This window comes from Eumetopias jubatus, unplaced genomic scaffold (assembly GCF_037043125.1).
Source record: "Eumetopias jubatus isolate StellerSeaLion01/CBP00866 unplaced genomic scaffold, mEumJub1_p1.0 scaffold_8, whole genome shotgun sequence".
NCBI classification, from domain to species: domain Eukaryota; kingdom Metazoa; phylum Chordata; class Mammalia; order Carnivora; family Otariidae; genus Eumetopias; species Eumetopias jubatus.
The window spans coordinates 116,640,534-116,659,392 of record NW_028274814.1 but is presented as its reverse complement, the minus strand read 5'-3'; the positions used below and the strand labels follow the sequence as shown (position 1 = coordinate 116,659,392).

The following is an 18,859-nucleotide window of genomic DNA, read 5'->3' as shown; positions in this document are numbered from 1 at the left end:
TGGAAGGGTGGGATGCCTGGGTGGCACAGTCGGTGGAGTGTCCAGCTCTTGGTTTTGGCTCAGGTCGTGGTCTCAGGGCCATGGCTGAACCCTGGATCAGGCTCCACGCTCAGCACGGAGTCTGCTTGAGAATCTCTCTCCCTCTCCATCTGCCCCTCCAGCTCATGTTCTCTCTCTCTCTAAAATAAATACATAAATCTTTATAAACAATTTGGAAGGGAATGCATATAATGATACCCTGTTGAGTATCCCCAGCCCCTCATTAACCGGCCACCAGGCTTGCGTTCCTAGTCATGTGTCCCAGGATTCCCTAGGAGATCTGGTCTTTTTACTGTCATGACCTCCGTGTTGTTGGTCATGCTGCTGTTCCCTGTCAAGAATATTCTCCACTCTTCTAATTCGAATCTTGTACATTTTTTAAAGTTAAGGACTCATTTTCTTTAAGAATCCTTTCTCATCGAATTCCATTCTATTCTAACATAAATACTTGAAAGTCAGTTTTACTGGATATAAAATTCCTGGCTCACTGCTTTGAAGACATTCCAGAGAGAGAAGAGTTGGTGATCCATTAGCATGCACCTGTCACTGGTTAATCTCATAGGCTCTAGGAGTCTGACGGATTTGGGTTAGATCTGCAGCACTTATTAGCCATGTAACCTCTGAAATGTGTTTAATCTCAATATATTTTGGTTTCCTAACCTATCACATGGAGATAATAACTATCTGGTAGGGTTCTGTGACGATAAAACAGACTGATACATGTGAAATGGCTTGTCACAGTGCTTGGGACATAGAATGTGCTCAATACATATAGTTGTGATTGTTACGTTCCCTTGAAATCATCCTCAATCTGTTTCAGGGAAATATGACTTGATTGAACCATTAATTATGTCTCCTCCAGTAAGTATTTAATAGATAACTTCTGAAGGGTTCTAACTTAAGAACATGGCAAAGAAAGACAGTATTTCATTACTAATGCATTTCCAAATGGAGGATGACAGACTGATAAGTTATGTTAATTGGTTAACATTTCTTATCTACAAAAAGTTGACCAAATTTTTCATTGCTTTTTTACTCTTTATGTGAAATTGTAAACGGGTTCATTCTTGCTCAATTGTTATATCCAATGTCCATTTATATTAATAACTAATGAAATAAGTTAGGTTGACCTACTGTACTTCCTGTTGCATTTAAGACAGCGACTTATGAATTCAGCCTAGAGATCAAAAGGGCCGAGTATCACTGTTTGTGACTGGTAGAGATGTTGTTACACAATTGAGTAAAAAGAAAAAAAGGAAAAAAATGTACTATATTCTCAAATAATAGGTGGTTTTCAAGGAAACAATAATGTCAGAGTTTAGAAGGCTAATCAAGCTGTGACAATAACAACTGGAGACATAACTCTGATCATGAAAACACTTTGAAGATTCTTTAAACATATGAAAAAAAGAAAGACCCTCCTTCCCACCCTCGAAAAAGAAAAATCTGACTCAGTCTAGTTTCACTTTGAAATCGGTTCTTCAAGTTAGTTAATGATAGGATTGGAAACGCAGGGATTTCTGTAGATGAGCAGTAGGACTGTGTTCCATTAGCATCTGATATGTTGTCATTTATTTTATACAGTTGAATAATTGTCTTGGTTTCTGAAGGGAGTTTAAAAATTGTTCAGGCTAACTAATGCTTGAAGATCGCCCGAACAATTCCTTAACAGACACTGGCTCCCTCACACCAGGGGTCTTAATGGAGTTAAATAAGAAATTAACATTAATTGGATTAGTGCATTCACAGAGGGGAGAACGTTAATTAGAAGGAGGAAGAGGTAGTGTTGCGGAAACATAAGCAGTGTAAGGCAAGGGGCTGCAGTAAGATATTATACAAACCGATAAAGTGACTAACACTGTACCTGCAGGTTAGGATTTCCCACAATACCAAGAACAGAATATTCTCATGGTAACACTCTAAAACTAGAACTTTACTTCTGGATAGATCCTTCTATCTATTGAATCTAAGTTCTCATTCTACAGGTGAGAAAGCTAAGGCCCAGAGGTAGGAAGCGACTGATTTATTCAGAGTTCATGTTTTTATTTTAACATCTTTCCACTGCTGTACCTTTTCTATGAGGCAGAGTAAAGTATGGGATTAAGTGGGTGGACCTGAGTTCAAATCCTAGCTGTGTTATTAACAAGCTGTGTGATCTGTGGCAAACTACCTACCCTCTCTGAGCCTTAGTATCTCTGAAAAACCATACAATCATAGTACTTACTTCATAGGGCTGTGTGGACTGAAAGCAATACCATAGGTAAAGCCCATGGTGCATAAGTAAGTACACTTACTAAAATTGTTATTTCTCCAAAAGCAAAACATCAAAGGCCAATCTGAAGAGATTTGTTATCAAGAGAAGAAAAAAACCCACTGTATGCAGATCATAAGTTAAAGTAAAAAGGGGGTTAGCAGGCTTCATTAATTTCCTTCTTTTATTCCCCCCACTCCCCAATATATCAGCTACCCCTCCTCTTATCCGTGCTGGTAGGTACCGAAGAGAAATCCGGAGAAAATGTAGATCATAAAGGTACTTAGTCTAACATTGGGTCTCTATAGTACTGCTGACACTCTATCGATGTTAGAAAATTATAACCATATTCCTTTGACAGCGCTGGTAAGTGGTGATCCGCCACAATAATTGGCAGCCAAGCAGTGTAAAAGCCGAAACATTTGTCCTAAGTGTTTGCCCAGCACAAGCCTCTGCATTCCCACGGCTGTCTGCCTGCTTACCTGTCACAGCCCGGTTTGAAAACGCAGGCGTCCTTGTATGCTGTTCAAAGGATCCTTTGGTAAACAAGGGATTTTTCCCCCCTCCACAATGAATTCAGGCTGCCTTGAATTTTGTGCTATTTGATTTACTTTGTTCAGCAGAAGCCAAATCGGGAAAAGTTCAGCTTTCTTCCCGGAACACTCTCACATCAACTCCATCCTACTGTTGTTCTCGAGGATTTGGATCCTGCATTCCCCTGGCTCGGCAGTGTGCAGTGTTTTCATGATTAGGAGGAATATAACCCGCCTGCCTCATCTTTTTCTCAGAGTCATTAGCATTTGGGGATGGGATTTCCCCGTTGTTTGGAGAAGCTGGGGTCGGAGTGGGGAGGCCGTTTGTGAGGAGGAAGCTTTGCACGCAAAACTTTGCCAGGAAGACCTGTGGGTTCTGCAGTAATGCAGATGTCAACCCCTTACCCTGCTGAGTTCCTCTATCTGGATAAACCTAGACCATCTCTGTTCCATGAAGTTGTCTTTCCTCCAGCTCTAGGTTGATCTGCTGTTTCCCATCCTTAACCCTCACCCCATCCCTCCTCCAAAACTGTTTATGAACGTTCAGGTCTTCCAAAAGACAATCAGAATCTAAGGAGCAGGATGGGACACTAGCGGGCCATGCTCCCAACCAACGGGGAGAAGAGATGTACTTTTAAGGCGGTGAGAACTCTCACCTCAGTCCACCAATCCCCTCTGGCTCCTCGAACTTGTTTCCCCGCAGGGTCGGCACCAACGTTCCACTCCAACCCAGTCGGGCGGGAACTCCAGGAGGAGAGGAGCGAAGTGGCCCGGGAACGTGGGAAAACCGCGACGCGGGAAGAGGAGCCCGCGGGCTGGGAGGGCCCCTAGCTCAGCACGCCGGGGGCGGGCCCGGGAACCCCGCGGCCGGCGCGCCCCCACCCCGCCCCCGCAGAGGCCGTTGCCCGCTCGCCGGCCGCGGCGCACGCGTGTGTGGGAGGGGGCAGCGCGGCGCTCCCCCGCCGCCTGTGCGCCGCCGCCGGCCCTGTCCACCCAGCGCGCGAGCCCGGGTCGCGGAGCCAGGCCCGGCAGCATGCGGAGGGTGAGTGCGCGTCGCCCGTAGGCGCGAGGGGGCAGGCGGCCGGTGTGCCGGCGAGCGTGAGAGCGCGTCTGTCCCCCCGGGTCCGGGCCGCGGGCGGGGAGGACTGAGGGCGGGGGGGGGGCGAGGCGTGGCCTCGCGGGGCCGCGGCGACGTCCTGGGCGAGTTGGGGGGGGCGCCCCTCGGACGACTGTGGGGGTGGGGCCGGGGGCGCCGTGGGGCGGCTTGCGGGGGGGGGGTGGTTAGAGGAGCACTCGCTCCACCCTGAGCTGCCACCGGTGGCGCGGACGCGTCGGGGCTCTTTGCGCCTCCCCGGGGCGGGCTATTCCCACCCAGCACCCCGGCCTCCGGCTTTTAGGGGAGCCCCTTCCGGGCGTTCCCGCCGCTGGCTCGGCTGGTCTGGCCGCTGCGTTGTGCTGCTCAGCGCCGCGCTCCTTTGGGAGCCTCGTAAACTTTGCGGCCGGCCGTCGGTTGGGCTCCCTAGGCGCATCACCCAGGGAGGGGCGCGCCCCCATCCTAGGCGGGAGGTTGGGCGTGTGTGTGTTTCGGGGAGGTGGGCCTCACCCCTCGTCTAAGCGCCGTTTGGAAGGCTCGAGGGAGCGTGGACTCCTCAGCGAAAGCCGAGGCGCTGCCCGCCGACGCCAACCCGTGGGGGTCCCGAGGCGGACGGACTCCGGGCACTTGCGCCTCGGGGCGCCCTGGGCGGCGGCTGCCCGCTGAACTGCAGGGGCGCCTGCGCTCGTGGCTCTTAGTGGAAAAAACTCCCCTTTACGGGCTGAACGGCAGGGTTTATTCCCCTTCAAAGGACAGCCTGGGAGGGCGCGCAGGCAGGCCCCGCGCAGCTTGTCTAGGGAAGCTGATTCACGCGAAAGTGTTGGTGGTTTCTAAATTACCAGTCCCAATATGCCGTTTGGATTTTAACCTGGGGAGTGGGACCCGCTTTAATCAAATGCAGGATCTGGGCACTTACAGGGTCGAGAGAAGTAGAGGAAACAAGTCTAAAGAAGTACCCTTGACATTTTCCCAGACCTCCTAAGGCCAAGGCTAATGACAGTTTGGGCGCCAAGGAAAGGATGTTGGTTTTTTTTCTGAAGAGACAAAGCTGAGAAGAAATGGGAAAAACAGAGTAAGACTGTTTCTCGCCAGAGCTTGAGAGTTTCTCTGGGTTGGAGTTAGGGGTTGCCTTGTACGAAGGCATGTATGTGCCCATTTGGTCACCCGAGTGAGTGGCTTTTTCAAAGATTTCTTCTCTCAGCTCCTAGGTTGCTTTAAAGGGACCTCTGGCCTGTCGTTTTGCAGGTGGTTCCAGAATTAAGTCTTATGTATATGTTGATGGGGGAGGGGAGTAGTGGTATTTGGAGGGCATGTAGAGCAAGTATGAATTGGCCCCAGCTGCCTCTGGAAAGTCTTTTAGTGAACTGACCTGGAAATTTAGCCGGCTTACCTTTTGGAGTCCAGACCTGCTCAGGTGTTTCTGGGGAGGACAGGATTCCAGCCAGGCTGGCCAGCTAGTTTAGCATTTCTGGCATTGATGGGGCAGCAGAAATGGAAGCAGGTGGGATTACTTTTTTGCACTCCCAAATTCAGGGGTCAGGAATGTTCTTTTACCTTAGTGTCACCGGGTTAATTAAGGAAAGCAGCTGGGATGGGATGTGTAGGCCTAAGCAAGGTGTTTTAGAGAAGCACAATTTGATGATGGAGGGCATTGACCAGAGTATTTTAAAATGTGATATGCGGGGCACCTGGGTGACTCAGTGGGTTCAACATCTGCCTTAGGCTCAGGTCATGATTTCAGGGTCCTGGGATCCAGCCCTGCATGGGGCTCCCTGCTGAGCTCCCAGTCTGCTTCTCCCTCTCCTTCTCTCCCCCTTCCCCCCCTCCCCCCCACACCCACTGGCTTGTGCGTTCTCTCTCTCTCTCAAATAAATAATAAAATTTGATTTGCGTCTTACTCGTTTTAGGATGAAAAAGACGGATGCTTGCTAGAAATACACATTCCTGAGCTGTACTTCAGACCTATTAAATCAGAATAATGAGGACTGGAGCTTGCAGTTTGCATTTTGAGCACCGCGGCCACCACAGGGCAGGTGTATTAAGCACCTACTGTGTGTAGGCAGCATTCTAAGTTCTAGGAGTACAGTGGGGAGATGATGGCCAGGGAGCCTCATACTCCTGTACTCTAGTTGAGAAATTAGACAAAGAAAGTAAACACACAATTAATTTTAGATAGTGGTAAGTGCTATGAGGAACATAAAGCAGGATAATGAAATGGGGAGTAAATCCGGGAGTGAAGCCATTTCAGGGGAATGACATTTCTAGGGAATTGCTATTTGAACTATGAATTACATGATGAAAAGTCAGCTGTGTGAAGGTTTGGGGAATGAGTGTTCCAGAGTGAGGAACATCAGGGGCAAAGGCTCTGAAGCAGGAACGGACTTGGGCTGCGTAAGAAACAGAAAGAAGATACTGAGGCTGAAGCAGAGGGGAATGTACATGGGGTGGAGGGGTGGAATGAAGTGAGGTTGGAGAGAGAGAGGGGGGCCAAATTCTGTAGGGACTTGTTGGCCATGGTAAGAAATTTGGATTTCCACCTAAATGCAGAGGGATGTTATTTAGAGAATTTTAAGCAGAGGAATAGAATGATATGATCTAGTTTACTTTTTTGAAGATCTCCTTGGCTATTGTGTGTAGAATGAATTAAGGAATGGGGATGGTCATGGTAAAGAGAGACCACCACCTTTGTGTGCAATGGTAATGGAGAGAGGTGGAGAGACTGGATGGATCTTGGAGGTAGAATCCATTGAACTTGCTGATGTGGAAGGGAGAGGTGGGAATCCTTTAATGTACACTGAAGGTTGCTATTTGGTGTGTGTGTGTGTGTGTGTGTGAGAGAGAGAGAGAGAGAGAGAGAGATGGAGAAAAGGTGGTTGGACCTCAGTTGGAATGCTCCCAATGATAATGAGAATAGCTAACATTTAGTGAACATCTACTCTGCACTTGGTAATGTGGTACATGAGTTCACAAGAGTCCTGTGAAATATTAACTGTCAGTCACTGTTTTACAGATGGGACACTAAGCTCTGAAAGGTTGAGTCTTTTGCTCTAGCCCCTCAGCCAAGTGTTGGCGTTGGGATTTGCACCTAGGTTTGCCTGGCTCCAAAGCCCTGGCTCTTGCCATTACTCTCTGCTGCCTACTGATGGCCCGCTCCTGCCCCAGATCATGTCTGGTTCTAGAGAAGCAGATAATTTAGCAGTCTGACACACGTGTGCAGCAGCATCTCAACCGTTGTTCTTCGGTAACTGCAGAGGGAGGCAGACACACTATTAGAATAGAAAGTAGTTACTTTCATTTGATGCTGCTGAATGAAAGAAAAGGTGTGTAGAGAATAGTACAAAGTCGGGGCACAGGGGATGCCCAATACTTGGGTTTCTCTGAGGAGAGGCAGGAAGAGGGCTTTACCCTCTGCCCAGTGCTTTGGACCTCCTGTCATGACCACCGGAGGAGCCCTGTGTTGGGTTCTTCTTTGACCTGTCCTCATAGCTAGCCAAGGTTTCCTTCTTTCCTCCACATCCAAAATGAGCTCTTTCCTGTGCAGAGCCAGGAATTTCAGAGGATTGGCTACTTTAAAAAATTATTTGTATTAGAGTTAGAAATCATTTGTGGAAAAATTATTATAATGGTAGCTACTACTGATTGACTGCTTTCTCTGTGCCAGGCTTTTATCGTCACCCTTCACGTTCATAACAGCCTTTTTAGTTAAAATTAATAGGTGATACATTCATACAGTATAAAAATTCAAAATATCTAAAAATATTTACAGTGAAAATTGTTCCTCATATTCTGTTGCCCAGCCAGTTGGTTCTGTTTAACCAGAAGTAATTGATGTTAAACCCACTGTGTCCTTCCAGAGATAATCTGTGCATATTACAAGCAGTTACATATTCATACTTTTTCCCTTTTTTTATACACAAATGTGAATGTAAATGTAACATATAAGTGCACTTTGCTTTTTTTTCCCTTGTACATAAGATCAGTATTTGTTGATCTGTCTATTCGGTTCTTTTTATGGCTGCATATGGGATACCTTTATATGGATGTACTAGGATTGTTCTAGTCTTTTGCTATTATCTGCAGTGCTGTGGGGAATAATCTTATACCTATGTGATCTTATACGTGTGTGAGTATATCTGTGTGATAAATTTCTGAGTCACCTGATGTGAAAAAAACATCTTTACTTTTTTTTTGTTTGGTGAAGCAGCATAATATAAAGAATATATAGAGGAGAAATATATATGTATTTGGAATATATATTTAGGTATATGTAAAATCTCCAAGTAATAGCATGGACTTGGAGCCAGATTACGTGGGGTTGAATCTTAACTCTGCTGTTCACAAGCTGTGCAAGTCAACTTCTCTTTGCCTCAGTTGCCTGATTTGTAAAACAGGAATAATAATAATAGCTACCTAATAGGATTGCTATGAGGATTGTCTTAGTTTGTGTTGCATAACAAATCACCCCAAAACTTACCTGCTTAAAACAATCTGTTTTCCTTAGCTCATGAGTCTGTAGGTTGCCTAGGTGGCTCCTCTTGTCTGGGCCAGTCTGATGGAGCTCTGCTGGGTTCTTTCATGCTTCTGTGGTCTCGTGGTGGGTCAGCTGGTAGCTGGAGGATCTAGGCTGGCCTCACCCACATGTCTGGTAGTTGGCAGATGAGTTGGCTTGCAGGGACCTCATGGAATGGCATGTGATCTCTCATGCTGCAGTCAGCTCAGGTTTCTTTATGTGGTAGTGTCAGGGTTTCAGAGAGCAACGAGAGAGGGCAAATCCCAGAGCACAAGCATTTTTCAGGTATCTGCTTGTGTCCATTTGCTGTTGTCCCACCAACCAAAGTAAGTGTCATAGCCAAGCTCAGAGTCTGTGTGGGAGAGGACTCTCCAAAGACAAGAATACAGTGAAGGGAATTGTTGCTACTATTTTTGCAAACAGTCTACCACAAACGTTGAATAAGTTAGTGTATTTTTAAAAAGATTTTATTTGAGAGAGAGACTGTGTGCATGGGTGGGGGTGCGGGGAGGGGCAGAGAGAGAGAGAGAGGGAGAAGCCCGAATAGGGAGCCTGAGAACAGGGAGCCCCGAGGCGGGGATCTGGATCCCAGGACCCTGAGATCATGACCTGAGCCAAAGGCAGACGCTTAACGACTGAGCCACCCAGGCGCCCCAAATAAATTAGAATTTTTAAAGTGACTAGTATTGTGCCTGGCACATTGTAAGTTAGTTAAACTGAAAAGAGAGAGAGATTGCCTAGTTACCCTCAGTTTACACCTCCATGTGTGAGGGTGCCTGTTTCTCTGTTTCTTTTTAACACTGCATCAGAGTTATTTGTGGAGAGGCGGGTGTTATCCATGGAGAGGCTGATGTTCTTGTTCCCTTTTGGCAAATGAAAAAAGTGATGCTCAGGGATGTTGTTTTTCTGATGTGACAGGTCAAGGAAGAATTTGGATCCTGTGTCTGACTCCAGAGCACCTCACCTCGTCTTGCCATTCTAGACAGCTGTATGATTTCTGTGTTCCTAGTGCTGCCATCCACAGCCCCCCTGCCCGCTCTTGGGGTTCATGTCCCATATTCCCATTTCCCATTTGGATTTGGGTTGAGAAGGATTTGTCAGTCTGTTTAAGTGTTTAACAGTGATTTTGATTTGAACGCAGCATACTGAATTCAAAGTAAAGTGTCCACAAAGATAGTGGGCTCTGTTATGTTTGTGAAGGGATGATAAAGGGAAATTGTCATTTGACCTTTTATAAATGGAGAAAATAGATGGGTCTGGCCTTATTTTATTCTTTCTTCCTTTCCATTCGTTACATCTTTTTTGCTTCCCTTTCTCCTTTACAACCCAGGAATTCCATTCCCCAGGGGCCAGATGTGAAGATGGGAAACAGTGGTCTCTTAGTGGTTCAGGACTTGGTCTCTGGAGACAGACTACTTGGATCCAAATCCAGCTGAGCTATTTACTAGCTGTGTGACTTGGATTGGTTAACCTGCATTAAAGGTTTTTCTGAGGTTTGAAAGATAATCTATTCAAATTGCTCAATTATTATTACATAGCACGTTTCTTTTGCTTCTGTTTTCTCTGTTCTGTCTCACATCCTTTCTCCTCCAAACCTATTCCTATACCCCTAGTTATGTTAAACACTGAGCCCTTACTCTGAGTGCCTTATGTGTATTTAACTCATTTAATCCTCACAACAAACCTATGAAATAAATGCTGTTTTATTCCCGTTTTTTTTTTTTTTAAGATTTTATTTATTTGACAGAGCAAGAGAACACAAGCAGGGGGAGCAGAAGGAGAGGGAGAAGCAGACTCCCCGCTGAGCAAGGAGCCCGATGCCGGGCTCTATCCCAGGACCCTGGGATCATGACCTGAGCCGAAGGCAGACGCTTAACCATCTGAGCCACCCAGGTGTCCCTTATTCCCGTTTTCAAATGAGGAAGTTGGACACTGAATAGCTAAGTAATTTGCTCAGCATAACACAACTAATAAATCATGTAGCAGGGATTTTAAACCAGGCATTCTGGCATCAGAATTTGTGTTTTTAATATTTATGTCCCCCAAAAAGTGGGATGGAAGGTTGGGGATTTAAAATTGAGAGCTTTTGCTCTAGGTAAACTGCTGGTGAATTCACACAGAGCCTCCATCCTTGGCAGCAGCTGAAGTGTACCCAGCTGTGCCTAACTGAAAATCCCAGCACCAAAAATATAAACTTCCATTCCTTTTGCCAAAAGCCTTTCCACTTCAATCATTTTATCCTAACAAGATTGCAAGCATCATGCCTCCCTTGTAACTGAGGTGTGACATTGTTGAAAAATACATGGGGCTTTTAAGGTTTGAGAATCAAGCTGGCTGGTTCTGAGTCTTAACCACTTCATGCTCCCTTTTTTATTTAAGTTTTTTTTTTTAATTCTAGTATAGTTAACATCCAGTGTTATATTAGTTTCAGGTGCACAATATAGTGATTCAACAGTTCTACACATTATTCAGTGCTCATCATAAGTGTACTGTTACTCCCCTTCACCTGTTTCACCCATCCGCCCGCCCAACTGCTCTCTGGTAACCGTCCGTTCTCTGGAGTTAAGAGTCTGTTTTTTGGTTTACGTCTCTCTCATTTTTTTCTTTACTCATTTGTTTCTTAAGTTCCACATATGAGTGAAATCATACGGCATTTGTCTCTCACTAATGGACTTATTTCACTTAGCGTAATACCCTCTAGCTCCATCCATGTCGTTGCAAAAAGATTTCGTTTTCTTATGGCTGAATAATATTCCATTATATATGTGTGTATAATATATATGTTATATAATTATATATATTATATCCCAATATGTATTCCATTATATATGTGCATAGTATATATAATATATATTCCATTATATATATTATACACATTATATGTTCTTTATCCACTCATCCATGGACACTTGAGTTGCTTCCATAATTTGGCTATTGTAAATAATGCTGCTATAAACATACAGGCGCATGTACCCCTTTGAATTAGTGTTTTTGTATTCTTTGGGTAAATACCCAGGAGTCTGATTACTGGATTGTAGGTAGTTTTACTTTTAACCTTCTGAGGCCCCTCCATACTGTTTTTCACAGGGGCTGTACCAGTTTGCATTCCCACCAGCAGTGCAAAGTGTTCCTTTTTCTCTACATCCTCACCAACACTTGTTGTTTCTTGTATTTTCTTGATTTCAGCCATTCTGACAGGTGTGAGGTGATACCTAATTGTAATTTTGATTTGCATTTCCCTGATATGATGAGTGATACTGAACATCTTTTCATACGTCTGCTGGCCATCTGGATGTCTTGTTTGGGGAGATATCTGTTCATGTCTTCTGCCCATTTTTAAATTGGATTTTTTGTTTTTTTGGTGTTGTGTTATATAAGTTCTTTATATGCTTTGGATGCTAACCCTCTATCGGATATGTCATTGGCAAATATCTTCTCCCATTCAGTAGGTTGCTTTTTTGTTTTGTTGATTGTTTCCTTTGCTGTATAGAAGCTTTTTATTTTGATGTAGTCCCAATAGTTTATTTTTGCCTTTGTTTCCCTTGCCTCAGGAGACAATGTCTAGAAAAATGTTGCTACAGCTGATGTCACAGAGATTACTGCCTGTTTTTCTTTAAGGATTTTTATGATTTCGGGTCTCACATTTAGGTCTTTACTGGATTTTGAGTTTATTTTTGTTTATGGTGAAAGCAAGTGGTCCAGTTTCATTCTTTTGCATGTACTTCTTGCTCCTCTTGATTGACTTTTTCTCTGGTGGCAGATGAGGATTGCCAAAGCAGCAGGGGAGTAAAACATAAATGTTGCATATAATGTATAATTTTCTGAAGTTAGAATTATTCATAACTTCAGTAGAAGGAAACAACTGAGGCTATTATGATTAGCTTTGTTTGCGTGTAGACTAAATGTAATGCGTTAACAGTCATGAAAGAAATACTTAGAATGGACCACCTCCTATGTGCTAGGAATCCCTTGTGGGGGGAGCAAGCTCTGCACGGCCTTGACCTCACAGAGTTTGCAGTCTGTCTGAGAAGATGAACAGTCCTGTGAATTGTGGTATAATCTGTTGCAAAGGGAAAACGAGTTGCTAGGGTATTGTAGTGGGAGTTCCTTAGCTAGTCGGGGGGGGGGTGGTTCATAAAAGCCTTCTGGACGAGGTGGCTGTTCAGCTGGGACTTGAAGGATGAGCCAGGGCAGCCAGGGAAGGAGGAGGAGGAGGACTGCATTCCAGGTGGGATGAATAGCATGTGCAGAAGGAGAGCGAGGGATGGCACCATCAGGGAGGTGGGATGCGTTCAGGGTAGCTAAATGGGTAGAGAGCAGGGGGTCGGGGCAAGAGCCCGGACCGTGAAAGGCTATGTCATGTTGAGTGTCCCGAAGGCAGTAAAAGGCCATGGAGAAGTTCTAAGCACATTTTTGAAAATGAGATGTTTGTTTCAGAAGGTTCCTTTGGCCACAAGGTAGGGAATGGACTGGAGAGGCAAGACTGGAGGAAGGGAGGAGGCTGGTTAGGAGGCCGTTACAGTGATCCAGATGGCCCGGATAGGGAGATGGTGAGGGAATGGAGAGAGCCGTTCTAGTCAAGAGGTATTTCAGCAGTAGAATTACCAACACTCCGCAACTGATAGGCTGTGGAGGGTAAGGGAGGAGAGGGTTTCAGAACAGCAGATTCTCAGGTTTCTGGTTTGGTAAAACTAGGTGTATGGTGGTGCCAGGGACTGAGACCTAAAACTCTGGAGGGAAAACAAGAGTGGGCCTGGGAAGACTGCCTCGGTTTTGTACACTTGGAGTTGGAAGGACCAGCGGGCCATTCGTGTAGAGGTAGTTATAGCGGACGATTACTGAGGTCAGGAGAAAGTCTTGTGTGAAGATGTAAGTTTATGAATTATTGGCATATAGCAGTAATAATGGAAGCCATTGGAGTTACAGAAGACAGAGAATACATAGAAATCGTGTTTATAAGCAGTGGTTTATAAAATATGTTGTGCAAAAAACACGTACATAAGAAGTCCTTGGGGAGCTTGTTAAAAATGCGGACTTCTGGGCAGTACCTTCGAAGCTGCTGATTCAGTAGGTCTGCGGGCCTAAACTGGAATCTGCAATCTCTCGTAGAGTTGACAGTATACATCATCTACAGTCCAGCTCTTTTACCCTTAGGTATATGTCCTAGAGAATCTCTAGCACTCTGTGACCTACACTTTTTTAAAAGGGAAATATTTAATATATTAAATTAATATAAAGAAGGCATAAAGAATAATACATTGACATTCATGTATCTACCACAACTTAAAAATAAAAAATTACTAAGATAAACTGTAGCGTATTTATAAAATGGAATACATACTACTCAGCCGTAAAAAGGAACAGACTAGGGGCACCTGGGTGGCTCAGTCAGTTAAACATCCAACTCTTGGTTTTGGCTCAGGTCATGGTCTCAGGGTCATGATATTGAGCCCTGCGTTGGACTCTGTGCTCAGCAGGGAGTCTGCTTGGGATTCTCTCTCTCCCTCTCCCTCTGCCCCTCCCCCCACTTGTATGTTATCTCTCTGAATAAATAAAAAAATTTTTTTTTAAAAAAAGGAATAGACTACTCTTTATGCGGGAACACAGATGACTCTCAGACACAAAAGAGTACGTACTGTATGATTCCACTTATGTGAAAGGAAAATCAAATTATGGTGATAGGAATCAAAATAGTGGTTGCTGATGAGGACTGATTAGAAAGGGCATGTAGGAATTTTCTGGGGTGATGGAAATTTTCTACTTCTTAATAGGTTTGTGGTTTATATGGGAAAATATGTCAGTCATACTCATTGAACTGTACACTTAAGATCCATATAAATTATACCTCAATATATATGTGTATACATATACATATGTATGTATATATGTGTGTGTGTATATATATATATATATATTTTAAGTAGGCTCCACACCCAGCACTAGAGCCCGGTGCGGGGCTCAAACTCACGGCCCCTGAGATCAGGACCTGGGCTGAGATCAAGAGTGGGACACTTCACCGACTGAGCCACCCAGGCGCCCTGAACATATTTTTATGTATTCATTGGCCGTTTGAGTTTTCACTTCTGTGAATTATCACTTCATATCTTTTGCTCATTTCTCTTTTGTATTATATTTTTGCAGTTTCTGTCTTTTTCTAAATGGAATAGTTTGATGAATTTTAACGTATTGGAACTAATCCGTTCTTGTGTGTGTGTGGTTTGTGCTTTCTGTTTCATAAATCCTTCCATGTCTGCTAAGGATGTTTACCTGTGTTTTCTATTGAGAGTTCATATTTTGCCTTTAATATTTAGACCATTAATCTACTTGGATTTAAATTTAATATGATAAGTGAGGTACGGGTTCAGTTTTTTCCCCCATATAGATAACCAGTTATTCCAGCAACACTTAGTTCCTATCCTTTCCCCACCAGTGTGCAATGCCGCCTGTGTCATATGTTAAGTTTCCATTTATGTATGAGTGTATGGGCTCTTTTTTTTTTTTAAGATTTTATTTATTTGACAGAGAGAGAGTACAAGTAGGCAGACAGACAGGCAGGCAGAGGGAGAGGGAGAAGCAGGCTCCCTGCTGAGCCTGGAGCCTGATGTGGGGCTCAACGCTGGTATCATGACTTGAGCCGAAGGCAGACTCTTAACCGACTTAGCCACCCAGGCGCCCCAGGGCTCTTTATTCAGATCTTAGTTACTGCTTATTTATACTAAGTCTTAATGTCAGATAGGTAGAGTCACCCCACTTTGTTGTGCTGAGTATGTTTGTTTTATTCATTGATGTATCTAGTGCATAGGACAACGGCAGGCCCTCAGTAGGGACTCAGTCAATACCTGTTGAATGACTGAAGGACTCTCCTCTTGTACTAGCTAAATAAATAACCCAGCAGTTCCCCGACATGCTGGACAGTGTTTTACCTCTGGGGAGAGGAGGAGGAGGCTGTTGGGAACACCATCTCTTTCTTCTGTTCTCCCTTGCTCTTGGTTGCCTTTTGTCCTTTCCCATTCAGAACAGAATCTCAGTGAGCACATCCTCAGCAGGCCCAACAGCTAACCAGCGGGGCTGTAGCCTGTAAGTGTAAGGTTTAGTGAGAGTGGGATTGCTGCTACTTGTCACCTTGGAGGTTTCTTTCTTTCTTTTTTTAAAGTAAGGCTCTGTGCCCAGCATGGAGCCCAATTCAGGGCTTGAATTCACAACCGTGAGATCCAGACCTGAGCCGAGATCAGGAGTCACACGCTTAAGTGACCACGCTACCCAGGCACCCCAACCTTGGAGGATCCTGATGAGAAATGGCAAATAGTTCTGTGAGGTCTTTTGAAATTTGGCCAGTAACTAGGCCCTTAAGCCTTGGAAATCGGACAGCGGCTCACCTCAAATTAGGTCCTCTGTGCATTTGAACATCTTTATTTTGTAGACTAGTGTTTCTCCAAAATAAACTTTTCTCTAGCATAGTTGTCAGCATGTTTTATTAATAATATAAAGACCACCATTGACTGAATGCTTGTTAACACACATGGCACTGGGCTAAGCACTTTGCATATATGTATATATTTCATTGGCTCTTCAGAACCATCTTTTTTTTTTTCTGGATTAAGTATTGTTTGAAATGTGAGCAAAATACTTTAAGGGTTGGCCCACTGTACACAAGAAAAACAAAAACCTAATGTCAAATCCTTAAAAAAAAAGTTGAACCAACAATCAATGTGTGTGATAAAGCCACAAATTAAAATATGTGCTTGCAAAGTTAATAAGCCACTCTGGTTACGTTTATTCTAAATCATTATGCTTATTATTTGGCTTTCCAGGGCATTTATAAACATTAATTTCCTAATGGAGAATTTTTCTTATTCCTACTGCCAAGCAGGCTGTGACATGGAATAGTCTAACAGGCAGTTCAAAGGAGTGAGACTCCCACTTTTTCCAGTCTCAGTTACGAGGTTTGAAATGTTCTGACAATTGAATTAGCTGACTCATGCAACAATAGCAAATGCTTTATAATTCGTGTTGCCTTCAAAAATGGCAGAAATTAGCCTGCTGGTAATGGACCAGAACTGTCTGGACTCTGATAGGATACCCTCCTGCCTTCCGTGGAAGGGGGACAATAGCAACTCCTGCCATTCTCCTTTGAATTACCTTTATATGTTGCATTTCCCAATTTTGAAAACTAATGCTGGGAAAATGGCCACAGTATTTGTTGACAGGGTAAGGCTGTCCATTGCTCAATGAAAGGAAGGCTCACACATGGTCCATGCAGATTGCCCTGCTGGATTAGTATGCCTGGCTGCCTATCTTTATACATCTGTCATTCTAATTATGGACCTGAATGTGCAAAAGCCCTTCCTTGCCCCTACTTCTGGATTATGAAGCCACAGGAGTAGTGCCAGTTCAATAATGGGACACTCAGGCAGAGGTATCTAGACTGGAGTAGCAAAGAAAATATATCTGAGAATGATTCTAAGTTCAGTATTTCACATTTGGCAAACAAAGGCTAGATTAAAATCAGATTTCAGAAAGCAACCAAACATCTCCCCTTAAGCAGGGATTGGCAGACTTTTTCTTTGAAGGGCAGATAGTAAATATTTTAGGGACCCTTGTCACAACTACTTAAGTCGGCCACTGTAGTGTGAAGACAGCCATAGGTGAGTAAGTGTGGCTGTGTCCCAATAAAACCTTATTTATGGACACGGAAATCTGAATTTCATATAATGTTCACAGGTCATAAAATATTATTCTTCTGATTTCTTTCAATTATTTAAAAATGTTAAAACTAGGGGTGCCTGGGTGGCTCAGCCGTTAAGCATCTGCCTTCAGCTCAGGTCATGATCCCAGAGTCCTGGGATCGAGTCCCACATCGGGCTCCCTGCTCAGCGGGAAGCCTGCTTCTCCCTCTCCCACTGCTTGTGTTCCTGCTCTCGCTATCTCTCTCTCTCTGTCAAATAAATAAATAAAACCTTTTAAAAAAATGTTAAAACTTAACATTCTTAACTTGTAGGCCATTAGAAAATGAGTTGCTGGATTTGGCCTGTGGGCCCTAATTTATAAGTAGAGATTCCCCTGTGTTCCAGGTATGTCTGCAATTTGTTTTCTAGTATGTGAACCAGCCTTTTCTGCCATAGCCCATATTCAAGAGGTTACACAGAGCTACATGGACAGAAAACCAGAAACTTATTCCAGACCCAAGCTATTTCAGCCATCTGCCTGTCTCACTTGCTGCCTCCTCATAGATGCATCACACCCCTACCAATTTTTAAAATTTTACGTTCATGGCTCCCTTTCCCAATTGCAAAGAGTTTTGTTCCTGTCCTTTGAGGTTACTGCTAAGTTATATTAACTAGAAACTCAGAATTATGCATTGAAATAAAAATAAAGCAATTGGCATTCAGCAGAATGTGACAGAAATTAGTGAGAGTATGGACATTGCTTTATTTGCAGAAGTGGATATGCTTATTCTTCATCTTCAGATAATTTCTCATTACAGGTTATAAAATGAAATTAGAATGTTACAAGCTGTACATTCTGTGAATTTATTAAAGTTCCCTTTGAATAGATTTTTTTAGTGCTTATATAGAGAGAAGTGGTGAATGAGGATGTAGACGGTCTTCCTGAACTATGGACAGGTGCAAGAATTGTCCAGGTGCACCACAGTTATTGGTTGGTTGGTTGCGTGGCTCTTCTGTGAAATAAGACCCGAGGTGAGGTGAGAGTTCACCAGTGCTCAGAAATTTGCTCTAATGTGCAGTGGGGACAGCATTACACCGTGGCATCTGGAGTGAGGTCTGACACACAGAGGCGTATGACCTTGGACCTCTCTGAGCCTCATTTTCCTCATCTTTGAAGTGGGGATGAAATGGTGTATGCGAAGGCACTTTCTGTAAACTCTGAAGTGCTGTCCTTATGAAAACCATTACTGTTATTTGCTAAGTCTGAGTGCAATCTCTTGTTCATGGTTCACAAACCTGGCTGGAATCATTGGTGGGAGTAGGTGGGGTTGGGGGAGCTTTGCAAAAACACAGATTTCCAGTCTCACCCCAGACTTGCTGAATCAGAAATTCTGTGAGAAGGCCTAGAAGTCTATATTTTTAATAGGTCCCCTAGGTAATTACATGTTTGGGAGGCTTTGTTTTGTTAATAAGCTTCAGCTGATAGATTTAAGGAAACCATATACTTCCCTTTTTTTTAAAGATTTATTTATTTATTTTAGAAAGAGAGAGTGGGGAGGGGGAGGGACAAACAGCGAGGGAGAGAGAACCTCCAGCAGACTCCCCGCTGAGTGAGGAGCCCGACATGGGGCTCGATCTCACGACCCTGAGATCATGACCTGAGCTGAAACCAAGAGTCAGATGCTTAACTGACTAAGCCACCCAGGCACCTCTGTATACTTCCCCCTTAATCCTAGCTTGGATTCTCCCCCTAAAATGCCATGTCAT

The 18,859-nt window shown here is 44.1% G+C and overlaps 1 protein-coding gene across 1 annotated transcript in view; it reads left to right on the top strand.

Annotated features, from left to right (window-relative positions):
• Nucleotides 1-3,787: 3,787 nt before the first annotated feature.
• The window catches only part of TMCC3 (transmembrane and coiled-coil domain family 3), a 276,456-nt gene continuing 261,384 nt past the window's right edge, over nucleotides 3,788-18,859 (top strand). Inside the window, exon 1 of the mRNA XM_028105449.2 lies at nucleotides 3,788-3,865. Coding sequence (XP_027961250.1) covers nucleotides 3,857-3,865 — 9 coding nt within the window. The 5' untranslated portion in view covers nucleotides 3,788-3,856. The remainder of the gene's footprint in view (nucleotides 3,866-18,859) is intronic.